The sequence below is a fragment of the Macaca mulatta genome, chromosome 6 (assembly GCF_049350105.2).
Source record: "Macaca mulatta isolate MMU2019108-1 chromosome 6, T2T-MMU8v2.0, whole genome shotgun sequence".
Taxonomy (NCBI): domain Eukaryota; kingdom Metazoa; phylum Chordata; class Mammalia; order Primates; family Cercopithecidae; genus Macaca; species Macaca mulatta.
In genome coordinates this window covers 124,082,308-124,098,834 of record NC_133411.1, presented here as the reverse complement: position 1 = coordinate 124,098,834, position 16,527 = coordinate 124,082,308, and the positions used below count along the sequence as shown (strand labels likewise).

Here is a 16,527-nt window from a genome sequence, read left to right as displayed (position 1 = left end):
CAGATTAGACCAGGTTTATTTTAAATTTCAGGTATTCCTGAGTGTATACCCTATATATGTTCCCCAAAAGACATATATTAGAATGTTGGTGGCTGCCTTGTTTGTAGTTGTCACAAAGTGGGATCTACCCACATGCCCATTAACAGTAGAATAAAAGCAGCAATAAGAATGAATGATGTGCAGCTGCACACAGCAGTGTCGATTAATCTTGCAATAATGTTGAAAGGAAGGTGCCAGACACAAAGGAATACATACCATGTGATTACATTTATAAAAAGTACCAAAAAAGGTGAAACTAGATGATGTTGTTAGATTTGAGGAGGGGTGGATCAGTGCCTGGAAAGGTTATATGGAGGCTTCTGGAATACTTGTAATGTTCTTTTATCTAATCTGGATTTTCTGTTGGATGCTGGTTATATTGAGTGTGTGGGTAAAGATTCATTAGTCTTTATACTTACATGTACATTTTTCCATTTGTGTATTATGTTTTAATAAAAAATTGGAAAAGATAACATTTTAAAAATATAGTAAAAGGGGATTGGGTTGGGTTATTTTAAAAGTCCAGATATTCTTCATTGACTTTGTTGTACACTTGTTTTTCTTCTCCATTTGAAACAAAGTTGAGCCATTACTCCTGATTTTTGGTAATTAAATATAAAAATATCCCAGCTAGTATGACTCTGTTACTTGAAGAAATTTTCTTCCAATATAGGGTGAAATTATTGAGAAATCATGTAAATTAACACCCTTACCAGTAGTGCTTTTGTTTTTAATATTATTTTCCTGATCTTTACTGCCTGTCAGTCGTTTTTCCATGCAGTTTGGGGTTTTCTTTTTCATATTTTTGTTGGATTAAATGACAGACTGTCTCAACACAAAGCAGATGATCACCTCAGTAGTTTGCTTCAAGTGTTGCATCTTTGGTCATTTTATTAGTAGCCTTGTTTGTTGGTCCTCTCGGTCCTGCTGCCCTTCACTTCTGAAATAAAGACCGAGAGTCTGTTTTGGGATTTGTCATCAATGGGTTAAAAATTGCAGAACTTAGGTGTCAAGTATTCATGTAGACACCGATTCCTTGTGATCGTGGGGACATTATTGAGTTGTTTTGTATCATTTGCCTAAGCTGTATCTGCAGGCTTATCAATAAGGATTTTTTTTATGGTAGATAACTTGCCTCCATTCTTGACCTTTACTCAGTGATGGTGGTGATACTGTCTTTTTATCTGTAATTATACTTAGCTGGAAAAAAATCTCTCTATAATAATATTTCTGAGTTTAATGTCGTGATTTGTCAGTGAAATACTATCAAAATATCACTACCTTCTACTCCCTCTCTTTTAAAAATATGTGGTTTTCAGTGTTAGGAAACAGGAGATCTGGAAAAAATTTCCTTTCATTATGTTGGTGTTGGCTGGAAGCCATTGGAAAATGCACAGTACACTTCTGCCATATATTATCAGCTTTTAAGAATGTTCTTGGCCAGGTGCAGTGGCTAACGCCTATAATCCCAGCACTTTGGGAGGCCGAGGCAGGTGGATCACGAGTTCAGGAGTTCGAGACCAGCCTGGCCACAGGTTTCACATAGTGAAACCCTGTCTCTACTAAAGATACAAAAAAATTAGCTAGGCATGGTGGCGCGCGCCTATAATCCCAGTTACTCGGGAGGCTGAGGCAGGAGAATTGCTTGAACCCGGGAGGCGGAGGTTGCAGTGAGCCGAGATCACACCATTCCACTCTGGCCTGGGCAACAGGGCGAGACTCCGTCTCAAAAAAAAAAAAAAAAAGCCGGGTGTGGTGGCTCACACCTGTAATCCCAGCACTTTGGGAGACCGAGGCAGACAGATCATGAGGTCAGGAGATCCAGACCATCCTAGCTAACATGGTGAAACCTCATCTCTACTAAAAATGCAAAAAATAATTAAATGGGCATGGTGGCAGGCGCCTGCAGTCCCAGCTACTCAGGAGGCTGAGGCAGGAGAATGGCGTGAACCCAGGAGGCGGAGCTTGCAGTGAGCCGAGATCGCGCCACCGTGCTATAGCCTGGGCAACACAGCGAGATTCCGTCTCAAAAAAAAAAAAAGTGTTCTCGAAGACTTTTTTCTGTTGGCTGCTGTGAGTCTGTTATAATAACTGCTTAGGAGTGCTTTGCCAGTCTTCTCAAATCATGAGCTCTGATTTTATAGGAATTCAGAATGTTTAACCAATACTAGGATCATTTTCTGACAGTTTGTATGAATGTTTATTTACAGTATGTGACATTGTGGTATGTACTTTATGTAAATAACCTTTTAAAGTCTCTTCACAAAAACCTAAATGGTTTTTCTTATCCCCTGTTTTCAGAAGAGAAAAACAGAAAGAGAAGTGAAATGATTAGCATATGGTCACACAGCTAAGTCAGGATTTAATTATAATTAAATTATATGAATGTGAAGAGGATACTTTTATTTTTATATCTTAGTAAAGAATGTCATATTTTAGAGTTTTGTGGCTAAAAACTTTTTTAGGCCGGGTGCGGTGGCTCATGCCTGTAATCCCAACACTTTGGGAGGCCAAGGAGGGTTGATCACAAACGAGGTCAGGAGATCGAGACCATCCTGGCTAACACTGCGAAACCCCATCTCTACTAAAAATATGAAAATAAATTAGCCGGGCATGGTGGCACGTGCCTGTAGTCCCAGCTACTTGGGAGGCTGAGGCGGGAGAATCACTTGAACCGGGGAGGCAGAGGTTACAGTGAGCCGAGATCGCGCCACTGCACTCCAGCTTGGGTGACAGAGAGAGACTCCATCTCAAAAAAACAAAAACAACTTTTTAAAAAGTTGGAGTAGTGTAGAAAGGGTTAAAACATTTCTGAATTTGAAATGAATTCAAAGCTCTGGACTTGTGTCTTCCTGTTTTTGGTTAAATCAGTTCATTTCTCCTTCAAATTCCTTTATATACCACTGAAAGATTGTTCTCTTATTTAATTGACTAAATTGTCTATACTGGACTTCGGAGACGAAAAGCTTAAGGAAGTACAATATTATAAAATTACAAAGTAAATCTGAATAAAAGTTGTCATTTGTTCTTTGCTGAATGTATTTGATGCCAAAATATTGTTCTGAAAATTTCAGAGTCAGATAAAACTTTTTTTCTTTATAATATCTAGGTTGGTTTTATTGAATTTTGATAATGTTGTCATCACATAGATGAAATATAATTATGTAGAACTTTGTGGAAAGCCATTTGGGTTTGACAGAAGAGGCAATGCTTTATCTTAGTGTAATGGAGATACTGTTTTTTCATAGTGTAATGGAGAGAGGGCTAAAGAAGAAGCAATTACACATTTTGAAAAGCTCTTTGAAATTCTGGAAGAGAGGAAATCATCTGTTTTGAAAGCAATTGACTCCTCCAAGAAACTAAGATTAGACAAATTTCAGACTCAAATGGAGGAGTACCAGGGACTTCTAGAGAACAATGGACTTGTGGGATATGCTCAAGAAGTGCTAAAGGAGACGGATCAGTCCTGCTTTGTGCAAACAGCAAAGCAGCTCCACCTCAGGTATTCTCTTTTACTTCTAATTTCAGAACCTCTTGAGCAATTTTATTAAATGCTGCTGTGTATTCTCACTGTAGCTCTGAGTGGTCCATAATGCTGTGTTAATGTGAGGTACATCTTGCCTCATTCTTAACTTTAATTTTGAATGAAGTGTGGGTGTTATTTTGTTAATCATGTTGCAGATATTTAGTTTGATTTGCCTTCTTGAAGAATCATTTTTTGTATAAAATATCTGTCTGCAGAATACAGAAAGCCACAGAATCTTTGAAGAGCTTTAGACCTGCAGCTCAGACTTCTTTTGAAGACTATGTTGTTAATACCTCTAAGCAAACAGAACTTCTTGGAGAATTATCCTTTTTCTCTAGTGGTAAGTCTTAATGAAGGCAAAAACCTCATTCTTTTTGTCTGAATTCATATAGTGTGGAAGAAAACACAAGTTCTCTTAAATTTGACATTATAAAGCAGCATATCACTTGCCCAGGACTATCGTAGCATCCTGAAATCATATCCTATTTATGTTTTTATAACTGTATTTTATGCACAAAAACTATGTTCCATTAGTTTGTGTGTTTTTAAACATTGCATAAATAACATTATGTTGTATGTATTCTTTTTGTAAATTCCTTTTTAGAAAATTAACGTAAATATTTGTTATGTGAAATTTTGATTTAAAGTGATATTTTAACTGTTTACAGTATTTCATAAATAAATCATTTTCCTACTAAGATATTTTTTTTTCTATTTTTTTCCTCTTTTATAAAGCAATGCTGTATTGCACATCCTTGTCAGAATTTTTGGGGCAAGTGTATGTGACTTTCTCGAACAGAAGCCTAGAGATGGAATCTGCAGGCTGTTTACATTGCTGTATTAGTTTGCTTGGGCTGCAGTGACAAAAGTACCATAGACTGAGTGGCTCAAACAAATTCATTTTCTTACATTTCTGGAGACTAGAAGTCGGAGATCAGGGTGTTGACAGGGTTGGTTTCTTCTGAACCTCTCCTCTTGGTTGATAAATGGCTGTCTTCTCCCTGTGTCTTCACATGGTCCTCTGTTTGTGTTTCTGTGTAATCTAATCTTCTCTTTTTATAAGGACACTGGTCATATTGGAGTAGGGCCCATTCTAATGACCTGATTTTAATTTAATTTCCTCTTTAAGGACCGTATTTTAAAATACAGTCACATTCTGAGGTATGTACTGGGGTTTAGGACTTCAACTTGTGAATTTCCAGGGGCGAGGGTGGGGTCTGGGGGACTGGGGAAGGATGCAGTTCAGCCCATAACACTTGCTCATGTTTCTATTTTGCTACTCCCTAGCAGGGAGGTCTTCCTTGCCTGTTTTTCTTCTGCTCACCTCATTCCTCTCCCTAAGGTTTCTCTTCTAGTGATGGTGAACAATTACAGTCCTTAGAAAGATATGCTTATAGTGTGATTACTTTATAGGTACAGATTTGTAGATTTGTATGTTAATGAAAGGAAATTGGTCTTGTTAAAAGTTTAAAACTCTGAAGGATTAACTGCAACCCCTTTTTCAAATCTGTACCTGAATCTGATTTATTATGACTACCTTATTTTTTCAAAGATATTTGTCGTCACTTAAAATGCTGTTTGTATTTCATACACTATACTGTGTTTCCAAAATGTATACTTGAATAGTATATATATACAAATATATTTTTGCTTACTTACGAGTCCTAGGTCCTCCCTCCCTTTGGATCCCAAAGTGGTTGCTGGAAAGGTGAGGTTGAGGGTGGGTGATCCTGGGTTATACCATTGTATAGCAAGGAAACAGATGGATGAGAATGGGATAGTAGTCACCTAGCTTCTGGCTAATGGATCTTCCCCTCGCTTTTTGCTACATGCATTTTTTTTTTTTTTTTGAAAGCTATCTTTCAAAAAAAGAAAAAGGATATGGGGTAGGGGGTTTACTATTTGTGTTATTTTGTAACTTTTTTTTTAAATTTTAAAATGTATTTAGGATAACTTTCCAGAACTCATGATGGCTGCATAACGTTCAGTTGTATAAATGCAGCATACACAGACATGCTTATACATTGGGGAATAAGGAGAGGAGAGAGACTTCTGATTCTTATTCATGTCCTTCTCTGTGATTTGACATAAAAGTGTGTGTGTAGCTTTTATAGCATATTGTTCTTAGCATATGATTCCAGCAGTTAAGCTTAGGAATTGGCTCTATAGAAAGGACTATGCATATGAACAAAGATTTAGCTTTTAATCATTTTATTTTTAGTGAAAAACCAGAAACCTGTTTCCAAAACTCAACAGTTAAATGTTGATATACATAGTAGTATACCATTGAGGGGGAAAATACTGGCAGGATCTATACAAAAAGGTTATAGTAAAATCTTTTAATGTGTATTTTTTAGTTTCTGATTTCCTTACAAAACTATGTATCATGATTGTATTCAGAAAAATTAATTTGCTTTGCAACTCTACAGAATAAAATATGAAAAGAAATGATATAATATTCATTGAGAGGCCGAGCACCGGTGGCTTACGCCTGTAATCCCAGTACTTTGGGAGGCCAAGGTGGGCAGATCACGAGGTCAGGAGATCGAGACCATCCTGGCTAACGTGGTGAAACCCCATCTGTACTAAAAACTCAAAAAATTAGTAGGGCGTGGTGGCACGTACCTGTAATCCGAGCTACTTGGGAGACTGAGGCAGGAAAATCACTTGAACCTGGGAGGCGGAGGCTGGAGTGAGCTGAGATCATGCCACTGCACTCCAGCCTGGACAACAGAGCAAGACTCTGTCTCAAAAAAAAAAAAAAATTCATTGAGAATTTGATATTCTTACCAGACTTATATTTTAAAATATTAAAATAATAGTTTGTTTAGGGAAGGACATAGGTAAAAAAAATTTCAAGTCATGGGCTATTATTCAGTAGGTAGAAGGCATGTGTTTAAAAAAAATTTACTTGTGGCTTTGAGTCAGTTTTCTTTTTTATTATTTCTCCTTTCAGTTATAAGTATAGATATACCTTTTAAATATAAAATATATTAAAAATTTTAATATATTTAGTTTTGTGCTTTCTTATAGTATTATAAATTTAGAAAATTATTGGACAGTATAGAAATCAGTAAATAGCCAGGCGCGGTGGCTCACGCCTGTAATCCCAGCACTTTGGGAGGCTGAGGTGGGCAGATCACGAGGTCAGGAGATCGAGACCATCCTGGCTAACACGGTGAAACCCCGTCTCTACTAAAAATACAAAAAATTAGCTGGGCGTCGTGGCGGGAGCCTGTAGTCCCACCTACTCGGGAGGCTGAGGCAGGAGAATGGCATGAACCCGGGAGGTGGAGCTTGCAGTGAGCCGAGATCGTGCCACTGCATTTCTGCCTGGGAGATAGTGAGACTCCGTCTGAAAAAAAAAAAAAAATCAGTAAATATTGTTTATATGTTATTTTTTGAGGAAAAACACTGGTTTTCAAATGTCACTATTTTAATGTTGTTTTCTATTTCATAATTCTTTCAGGCATCGATGTACCAGAGATCAATGAGGAACAGAGCAAAGTTTATAACAATGCCTTGATAAATTGGCACCATCCAGAAAAGGATAAAGCTGATAGCTATGTTCTTGAATATCGGAAAATCAATAGAGAAGATGAAATGTCATGGAATGAGATAGAAGTGTGTGGAACAAGTAAAATAATTCAAGACTTGGAAAACAGTAGTACCTATGCTTTCAGAGTAAGAGCTTACAAGGGTTCAATCTGTAGTCCTTGTAGCAGAGAATTGATTCTTCATACTCCTCCAGCTCCAGGTATGGTGAATATCAGGAATAAAAGAAGCATAGAGTTGCACGAGACCTTGATGAAATAAACTAGTCAATATCTCCATGTAGACCTGCATTGAAACCAGCTCTTGTTTTTAAAAGACTCCAGAAAAGTAGCTTCTGTCCCAACTGGGATTTAGAAATGAACTGAGTACTCGAATTTTACCTTGTAGGCTGAGAACGGGATTAGGTTTTAACTGATATCAGATAGAGAAAAACATGGAAGAAATTCGGTGAGCAGAGCTGTTAAGCTGGGATTAAAATAACATAAATGGTACTTTGAAAGTTTTAAATACATAATTCTGTATTTTTGGTTAGTTTATGGAAATCTCTAAAGCACAAGATCTAGGTAGGTGTTTTTAAAATTTATTGGTGTAATATCCTAAAATATAATTTTGATTTAACCTAATTCTGATTTGTCTGGATTTTTTATCTAACTTGGCAATTCTCAGCTAATAGGGATGGAAGCCGTATATTAGAACCACATGAATAGCTTTTCCTCCCGCGCTAAAAGCTCCTCATGCCCAGTCTTCGCCCCCTCCCTTCCCAAGTTAAAAACCACTGATGCTACATATAGAGCGCCTAAAGATTTTTATAGAATGAGAATGACTTTAAAGGTTCATTGATGTTCACTATGATGTCTCCATGAACAAGGGATATTTAGAACCAAAGTTGTGCTCAGCCTGGTTAGCAGGAACACATTTTCCCCTTTCAGTCGCTGCCTTACAGATACCTTTAATTGGATTTTAGGTCCACTGCTCCCTGCCTGTTTTTAGTGTCTTATGTACCCATATTTTCTGCACTCTCCCCTTTCTTCCTTTTTTCTTCAAAATAGAAAAGCACAATTTGTTTTTCATGCACTTTGTGGCTTTTGAAAAACTGGAATACAAACTTACATAAGATTGGCTAAAATTATATTTCTTAAATTTTAATAAAATCCAATAGAGAGTTGTGGGATGAATTCGCAAGTATTAAGTATTTTATGGTTTATGCTATTTCTGCTTCCTTTTCTAGTCTTTCTGCCTGAAAGTGGTAGAAAAACCTGGACATAATCGCTGTTTTCAGTCACATAGTGGAGGGGGAGGGAGGAGAGGAAGTGTTGAGGGTTGTCTTCCTTTTTATGAGAGAAGATACATGACTAGGGTGACCCTTTACATTTATTTTGCAAACTGGGAGACTTTTGAGATTGAGAGCCAGCACAAATAAGCATGCCAGGAAAATAGGCATTAGCAGGAAGAATGGTCGGCTCGCATCTTGGTAATGGTTGTAGTTTTCTAGCAGCCTTTTTTTTTTTTTGGAAGTGGAGTCTGGTGGCTCTGTCACCCAAGCTGGAGTGCAGTGGCACCATCTCAGCTCACTAGCTCACTGCAACCTCTGTCTCCTGGGTTCAAGCTATTCTTCCGCCTCAGCCTCCTGAGTAGTAGCTGGGGTTACAGACGCAGGCCAGCATGCTTGGCTAATTTTTGTATTTTTAGTAAAGCCAGGTTTCACCATGTTGGCCAGGCTGGTCTCAAACTCCTAACCTCAAGTGATCCGCCCACCTCGACCTCCCAAAGTACTGGCATTGTAGGTGTGAGCCACCACGCCCAGCTGCTAGCAGCCTGTTTAAAAAATATATATATATAGAGAGAGAGAGATGGGGTCTCACTGTGTTGTCTATACTGGCCTCAAACTCCTGAACTCAAGCAATCCTCCTGCCTCCCATGTAGCTAGGACTAAAGGTGTGCACAATGATGCCTGGAGGTCATTTTTTAAAATTGGGATGTAATAAAGATAAAATGTATCATCTTAACAGTTTTTAAGTATACAGCTCATTGGCATTAAGTACATTTACAGTATTGTTCAACTATCACCACTTGTATCTCCTTACTTCATTATTCTAAACTGAAACCCTATACCCATTAAACAGTTACTCCTGTTTCCCCTCTCCCCAGAGGCTGGTAACTTCGATTCTAATTTCTGTCTCTATGAATGTGCCTATTCTAGGTATCTCATATAACTGGAATAATGCAATATTTGTCCTTTTACATCTGGCTTATTCGTCCATGTTATAGCATGTATCCAAATTCATCCATGTTGTAGCACATATCCAAATTTATCCATACATGTTGTAGCATGTATCCAAATGTATGTATCCACATTTATCCATGTTGTAGCATGTATCCAAATATTTCCTTTTTAAGGCTGGATAATATTCCATTGTATGTATATACCACATTTTCTTTATTCATCTGTTGATGGAATTTTGGTTGTTTCCCCATTGGCTAGCAGCCAATGTTATGCTTGATATATTTGAGTCAATATAGACTTATGGAAGTAGTATCCTCATTCTGTAGATGAAGAAATTAAAGTTTGGATCAAACTCTAGTTAAATGCTTGAGCAGGATTCAAACCCAGGTCTCTCTCAACCCAAAAGCTATGTTTTTGTTTTTGGTTTTTTTTACACTCTCCCATGTTTCTTATGTCTGCCATGTTGGTTGATACAGAAAAAGCTTTATTAAAATAGCTAAAGTGTCCCAAATTAACAAAACTTATGATAAGAAAATATAGAGTTATTTATGAAAATATACAACTCTTTATTTTTTATCTTTAATAAATATAAAAGAACAAATTCAGTAGTGTGAAATACCTGATAGATTTGCTATCTCTATTCCAAAGAGCTGTTTTTATAAATTTTCACATGAATTAAAAATATTTTCATCTGCTTTTTGAGATTTCTGAAGATTTTTAGGTAGAGAATATACTGGGTAGGATATATGGCGAAGTTGGGTTTGGTTTGTCATAGTTGTCTGGTGTAGTGTGACACCTCCTTCCCGCTTCCCGTCTCTCTTCAGTAATTTCTGTAAGAAAACCTATCAGATTTAACAAACTAGAGCAATGATAATTTTTAGCCTGATATTAATTTTAAGCTCTATTTAGTTTTCAGCTTCCTCTTTGATGAAAAATGTGGCTATAATAATGAACATCTCCTGCTGAACTTGAAGAGAGACCGTGTAGAGAGTAGAGCTGGATTTAATCTTCTGCTTGCTGCAGAACGCATCCAAGTGGGTTATTACACAAGCTTAGACTACATCATTGGAGATACTGGCATTACAAAAGGAAAACACTTCTGGGCCTTCCGTGTGGAACCGTATTCATACCTGGTAAAAGTGGGAGTTGCTTCTAGCGATAAACTACAAGAATGGCTCCGTTCTCCCCGGGATGCAGTTAGTCCAAGGTAGGTTTTTGTATTGATCTAGAACTTGATAATTTTTTGAAAGTAAGCCTGAAAATAGATTTGGCTTTATTACATTTGGAGTATACATTTCTTATTTCTTAGATTCTAGTATTTTGGCTGTGGCTTGATTGAGAAAAGGAGCCAGGTGTTCTTGTAATCACACATTGAATAAGGAGAGTTAGCAGTTACATTTTAATATCATGAGGAAATCTGTTTTGGATATCTCTTGATTATGATATGGCTTCACAGTTTTAAATTTTGAAAGTCTTTTGCATTTTACCTAAATTATGTGATAAAAATTACCCAGGTGTATAATACAATGCCTCTAATTGTCATACTTCACAATTAAGTTGTTCTTTTCTTATGGGACACAGTTTCTTTAAACTTTCCCTTAAGTCCTTTTCAAAACTGGGTCGTGGTAGACATATTTCCACAGCAAAGACTTCCAGTTTCTTAAGAGATTGACTAATGAAGATTGTGCAGTTTAGTTGTTTTAGATGGAGTAAGGTCAACTAGCTTTGAAAAATAATTTTTGACCACTCATGTGAACAGTATCCCAGCTTAACAATCCGAATGATAGGAAAAGCTTTTTGCAGAAAGGTGAAAAATTTATATAATGCTGAAAATTGTAACTGTAAAACATAGTGGCATGTCCACTTGATAGAAAATTCGTATTAATGTTTAAAAAGTTCATAACATGAGAAAGATTAGAAGTGGAGAAACCTAATAAACATTGTTGATGCAGTATTATCCAAAATATATAAAAAGCAACATAGGCATATTGAAAAAAATGGGGAACATGTTTCAAAATATTCTATACGTTTTTATTGTTTGATAAAGGCGAAAAAGCTTCATAATCTTTGTTTGCCTCATACATCCATGTTGAAATTCCAACCAGGAAATAGAGTTCTTGGGACGAGAATGAAACATGCTTTTTTCTGTTGCATTATTTTACAGTGCTCGTATATTTCACTTAGCCTGGTAATTCCTTGGTTTAGGGCATACATCTTATCTTTGTATTTTGGTTTTTTTCTTTTTTTTTTTTTTTTCTTTTGAGACGGAGTTTTGCTCTTGTTGCCCAGGCTGGAGTGCAGTAGCGTGATCTTAGCTCACCGCAACCTCCGCCTCTTGGGTTCAAGCGATTTTCCTGCCTCAGCCTCCCAAATAGCTGGGATTATAGGCATGCACCACCACACCCAGCTAATTTTTTGTATTTTTAGTAGAGACGGGATTTCTCCACGTTGGTCAGGCTAGTCTTGATCTCCCAACCTTAGGTGATCCACCTGCCTCGGCCTCCCAAAGTGCTGGGATTACAGGCGTGAGCCACCGTGCCCAGCCTGTATTTTCTTATACAGTTATATGTTAGCTTAGCAACAGGAATATGTTCTGAGAAATACAATGCAAGGCAATTTCATTGTTGCAAGAACATCATAGAGTGTTCTTACGCAAACTTAGATGGAATAGTCTGCTACACACTTAAGCTATATGGAATAGTCTTTTGGTCCTGGAATACAAACCTATACAGCATGTACTGTAATACTGTAGGCAATTTTAATACAACGGTAAGTATTTGTATATCTAAACATAGAAAAGGTACAGTAAAAATAAGTTATAAAAGATAAAAAATTTTATGCTTGTATAGGGCACTTACCACGAATGGAGCTTGCAGGACTGGAAGTTCTCTGGGTGCATCCATGAGTGAATTTGAAGGCCTAGGACATTGCTGCACACTACTGTAAACTTTATAAACACACTATACACTTAGGCTGCACTAAATTTATTTAAATATATTCTTCTTTAAGAAATTAACCTTAGCTTTATAAACTTGCAATTAACAAAAATTTTTTTAACTCTCTTGTAGGCACACTTAGCTTAAAACACTAACACATTGTACATCTATATACATTTTTTATACATCTATATACAATTTTTTTTTTTTTGAGATGGAGTTTTGCTTTTGTTGCCCAGACTGGAGTGCAATGGTGTGATCTCAGCTCACCACAACCTCCACCTCCCGGGTTCAAGCAATTCTCCTGCCTCAGCCTCCCGACTAGCTGGGATTACAGGCATGCACCAACACGCCCAGCTAATTTTGTATTTTTAGTAGAGATGAGGTTTCCCTGTGTCAGTCAGGCTGGTCCTGACCTCAGGTGATCACCCTCCTCAGCCTCCCAAAGTGCTGGATTACAGACGTGAGCTACCACGCCTGGCCCAAAAAAAATTTTTATAGCCTTGTTCTACAAGTTTTTTTTTAATTTTTAAAATTTTTAACATTTTAAGCATTTTTGTTAAAAATGAAGACACAAACATAATAGCCTATCCAGGGTCAAGATCATCAATATTGCTGTCTTCCACTTCTACGTCTTGTCCCACTGGAAGGTCTTCAGGGGCAGTAACATGCATGGAGCTGTCATTCCTAGGATAAGAGTGCCGCCTTCTGGAAAACCTCCTAAAGGGCCTGCCTGAGGCTGTTTTACAGTTAACATTTTTTTTAATAAATAGGAGTAAATCTACAATAACAATAAAAACATTGTATAATAAACACATGAGCCAGTAACGGTCACTTATTAAATATTGCATAATGTACATAATTGTATGTGTTACACTTTTGGTTAACAACTGGAAGCACAGGTTTGTTTATAACAGTATCACCACAAACATGTAACGGGTTATACTACAGCCTTACAGTGGCTACCACATCACTAAGCTATAGGAATTTATTTATTTATTTGTGTATTTATTTATTTAAGACAAGGTCTTGCTGTGTCGCCAAGACTGCAGTGCAGTGGCGCTATCTCGATCCACTGCAGCTTCCACTTCCTGGGTTCAAGTGATTCTTGTGCCTCAGCCTCCCGAGTAGCAAGCATACACCACTATGCCTGGCTAATTTTTGTATTTTTAGTAGAGATAGGGTTTTGCCATGTTGACCAGGTTGGTCTCGAACTCCTGGCCTCAAGTGGTGCACCTGCCTTGGCCTCCCAGAGTGCTGGGATTACAGGCATGAGCCACTGCGCCCAACTGAAATATTTTAGTTTCATTATAATCTTATGGGACCACTGTGGTATATGAGGTCTGTTGTTGACTGAAATGTTATGTGGTGCATGATTGTATATGATTCTGTGCTATAAAAATTTAACATTTGACCAGTTCCTTGACTGCCCGCTGCTCCCTCACTTTTTGGAAGGCTAAATGATTTTCTAGGGTTTCACTTGTGTATGTAACTAAAGCAGTGTTTAATGACAGGGAATTTGGGGCTGAGTCTGTGGTATAATTCTAAATTGCAATGTGTCATTTTTATGTTTTTGATTTTGTTTTAATAGAAAGCTTTTGATGTAAAAATTATTTTAACTTTATATCAGTGTATATTATCCTGTGAAAATGTTTTGAAGATACTTAGATCTATGGTTGAAGATACAGATACTTTGTGTATTGTGTTTCAGATATGAGCAAGACAGTGGGCATGACAGTGGAAGTGAGGATGCCTGTTTTGATTCTTCACAACCGTTTACCTTAGTTACTATAGGCATGAAGAAATTTTTTATACCCAAGTCACCTACTTCTTCTAATGAACCTGAAAATAGAGTTCTTCCTATGCCAACAAGTATTGGGATTTTCCTTGACTATGATAAAGGCAAAGTAAGTTTCTATGATATGGATCACATGAAATGCCTTTATGAGCGCCAAGTGGACTGTTCACATACACTGTATCCAGCATTTGCATTAATGGGCAGTGGAGGAATTCAGCTTGAAGAACCCATCACAGCAAAATATTTGGAATACCAAGAAGACATGTAGTTGAAACATCTGATGTGACTCAGGACAAAAACTGTGAACAAAGCAATGCCTTAGCGTTAACCTTCGTAACTAATTACATATCACTGAGTGTTCTGTCACCACACTTGTATTTGAGTATGATTCTTCTTGAAATACAGAAAATCTAAACAGTCTTGTGTCTTCCATGTCATTGTTCTGCCTTTCACAAATGATGAAAGTGAAGATGTTCTTTCCAAGTTAATACTGAAATGGTTAGCTTTTACTTTATGTACAGGATATCTAATTTATTTCTGTCAGCTGGTGTTGCTGACACTTTCCTGATGGTGGGGGGGATACAAAAGTATTTATTATGCTTCTCTTGTGTTTGATTTTTCATTTTTATATCATGTTTATGTCCTAAGAGAAGATATTTTTTAAATGCCTTATGGATAGGAATTAGTACTAAGCAGTGTGTCTTGCATTTGTTTTCAATAGGAAAACAAAGCTCTAGATAGGTAAAAAGAAAAACACCATAAAAATGGTAGTATATTTAAGTGGAAAATTATGTATTTTAAAGTGTGTAACTATTAAAAGTATATTGCCTGAAAAAGGAATACTACTGTTTTGTTAAGACCACAAACTGTATTGTTAAGGACACTTTAAGAGTCTGCTTAGCTGTAACACTCATTTACCAGCATGGGTAGTAAGCATGGTTTCTTGCAGAAAACACAAAGTTCTCACCTAACACATTAAACTTCTCACTTTATATACTTTTTTCAAAGAAATTTATCTTCAGTTTTTCTACTGTGAAAATATTTGTTCTTATATCAAAGAATTATTTTTCAGATATATTGGTAAAGATGGACTGATATTAAAGTCATATTTATTCTTTTACCCCCTTACTGTGTTTTGTGATTTTCATTTTTGGCCCAATTATTACATATCAGGTTTTCCTGGTTTATATTTACATGTTTGAAAAGTTCATTATATATTTTAGTAGCGTTACATATATTATAAATTTTCATAACATTGTTCACTTATGTGGCATTTTCTGTTTCTCATTGGTAATAAGCATTTCTAATATAAGCCAGTAAAAATACAAATTTAATTACTTAGAAATGATAACTAAGATCACAATGACTGTGTACCCTTTGAAATATCTTTTAATTTGAGGAATTACATTCTATCTAAATTGTGTGTTTTTGAAAGGCGTTCTTACAAGTAGGTGGTTTTTATTTAAACTACTTATTTTTTTGAAGTTAAAATGTTCAGAAACTACTGTTATGCATTGTAGCAGTAATCATTTATGGAATGCTTTTGACATGTTTTAGCAGAGTAACCAAAACTTTTGGGCCTGTTTTTTTTGGTTGTCCTTGTTGTTATGTTTTTAATGAAAATCTGTTACTCAGGCTGGTAGCATTAAATTAGCTTTTTACCCTCAAGTCAAGTAGAAAATATCATGGAGAATTTCAGTGTTTAGCAGGCTGTTAATTTCCCATCTATGAATAGCACTTTATGACGTAGGCTAAACTAAGCAAATAATGCAGTGTTATGTGGATCATTGTGCAATAAAGCTGCTAAAGTCACATTTGTGGTTAAGTTTGATACTCAAGCCTTGTACAAGCACATATCATGTAGACATTTTTAAATATGAAGCTTTAACAGGAATAGGATAGCCGTTTCAAACATTGTACAATTGTAAATAAATTGTTGTGTTTCTTTCATTTTTAATAAAAAATTAAAAAGAATTCAAGTGTAATTATTCAAATCTGCATTCCAGGAATTTTTAGTATGTTTACATGAAAAGTTGAAAGAAATTGATTATGAAAACATGATTAGCTGTACATGATAACTCAGAGCTACAGTTTTATATGAAATCATTTTGAACATTTATTAGCTTAATTTCTGTGGAAGTGATTATTAGAGAAGCTTAGCTTAAAACTTCAATTGTTGCATATATTAAATTGTTTAATATTTCTTTTCTGATACATAATAGATCAGGTTTTGACCAGATGAGCGGTCCTTTGTTCACATTCATACTCTTTGATCTGCGATTCTGGTAGTTGTGGTGGGTTGTGAATCACAATGAATCGTTACTAATGCTTGATGGGTCTTAAAGTTTTTTCTTTCAAGGCTATCCCTGTGATTCTCAATAATTTAATTGTCATGTGCACAGTTGCTGTCTTGAAAATAGTAGGAGTCAGAGCTATCTCCTTTTGGGGA

The 16,527-nt window shown here is 36.4% G+C and overlaps 1 protein-coding gene across 4 annotated transcripts in view; it reads left to right on the top strand.

The window, feature by feature from the left end:
• Window positions 1-16,052, top strand: part of TRIM36 (tripartite motif containing 36) — a 57,112-nt gene extending 41,060 nt beyond the window's left edge. For 3 of the 4 annotated variants that reach the window (XM_015140570.3, XM_078003798.1, XM_078003797.1), the window contains 5 exons: window positions 3,288-3,541; window positions 3,781-3,905; window positions 7,035-7,322; window positions 10,254-10,551; window positions 13,992-16,049. In XM_015140570.3, coding sequence (XP_014996056.1) covers window positions 3,288-3,541; window positions 3,781-3,905; window positions 7,035-7,322; window positions 10,254-10,551; window positions 13,992-14,346 — 1,320 coding nt within the window. In that variant the 3' untranslated portion in view covers window positions 14,347-16,049. 4 annotated transcript variants of the gene reach the window in all.
• The last annotated feature ends 475 nt before the right edge of the window (window positions 16,053-16,527 follow it).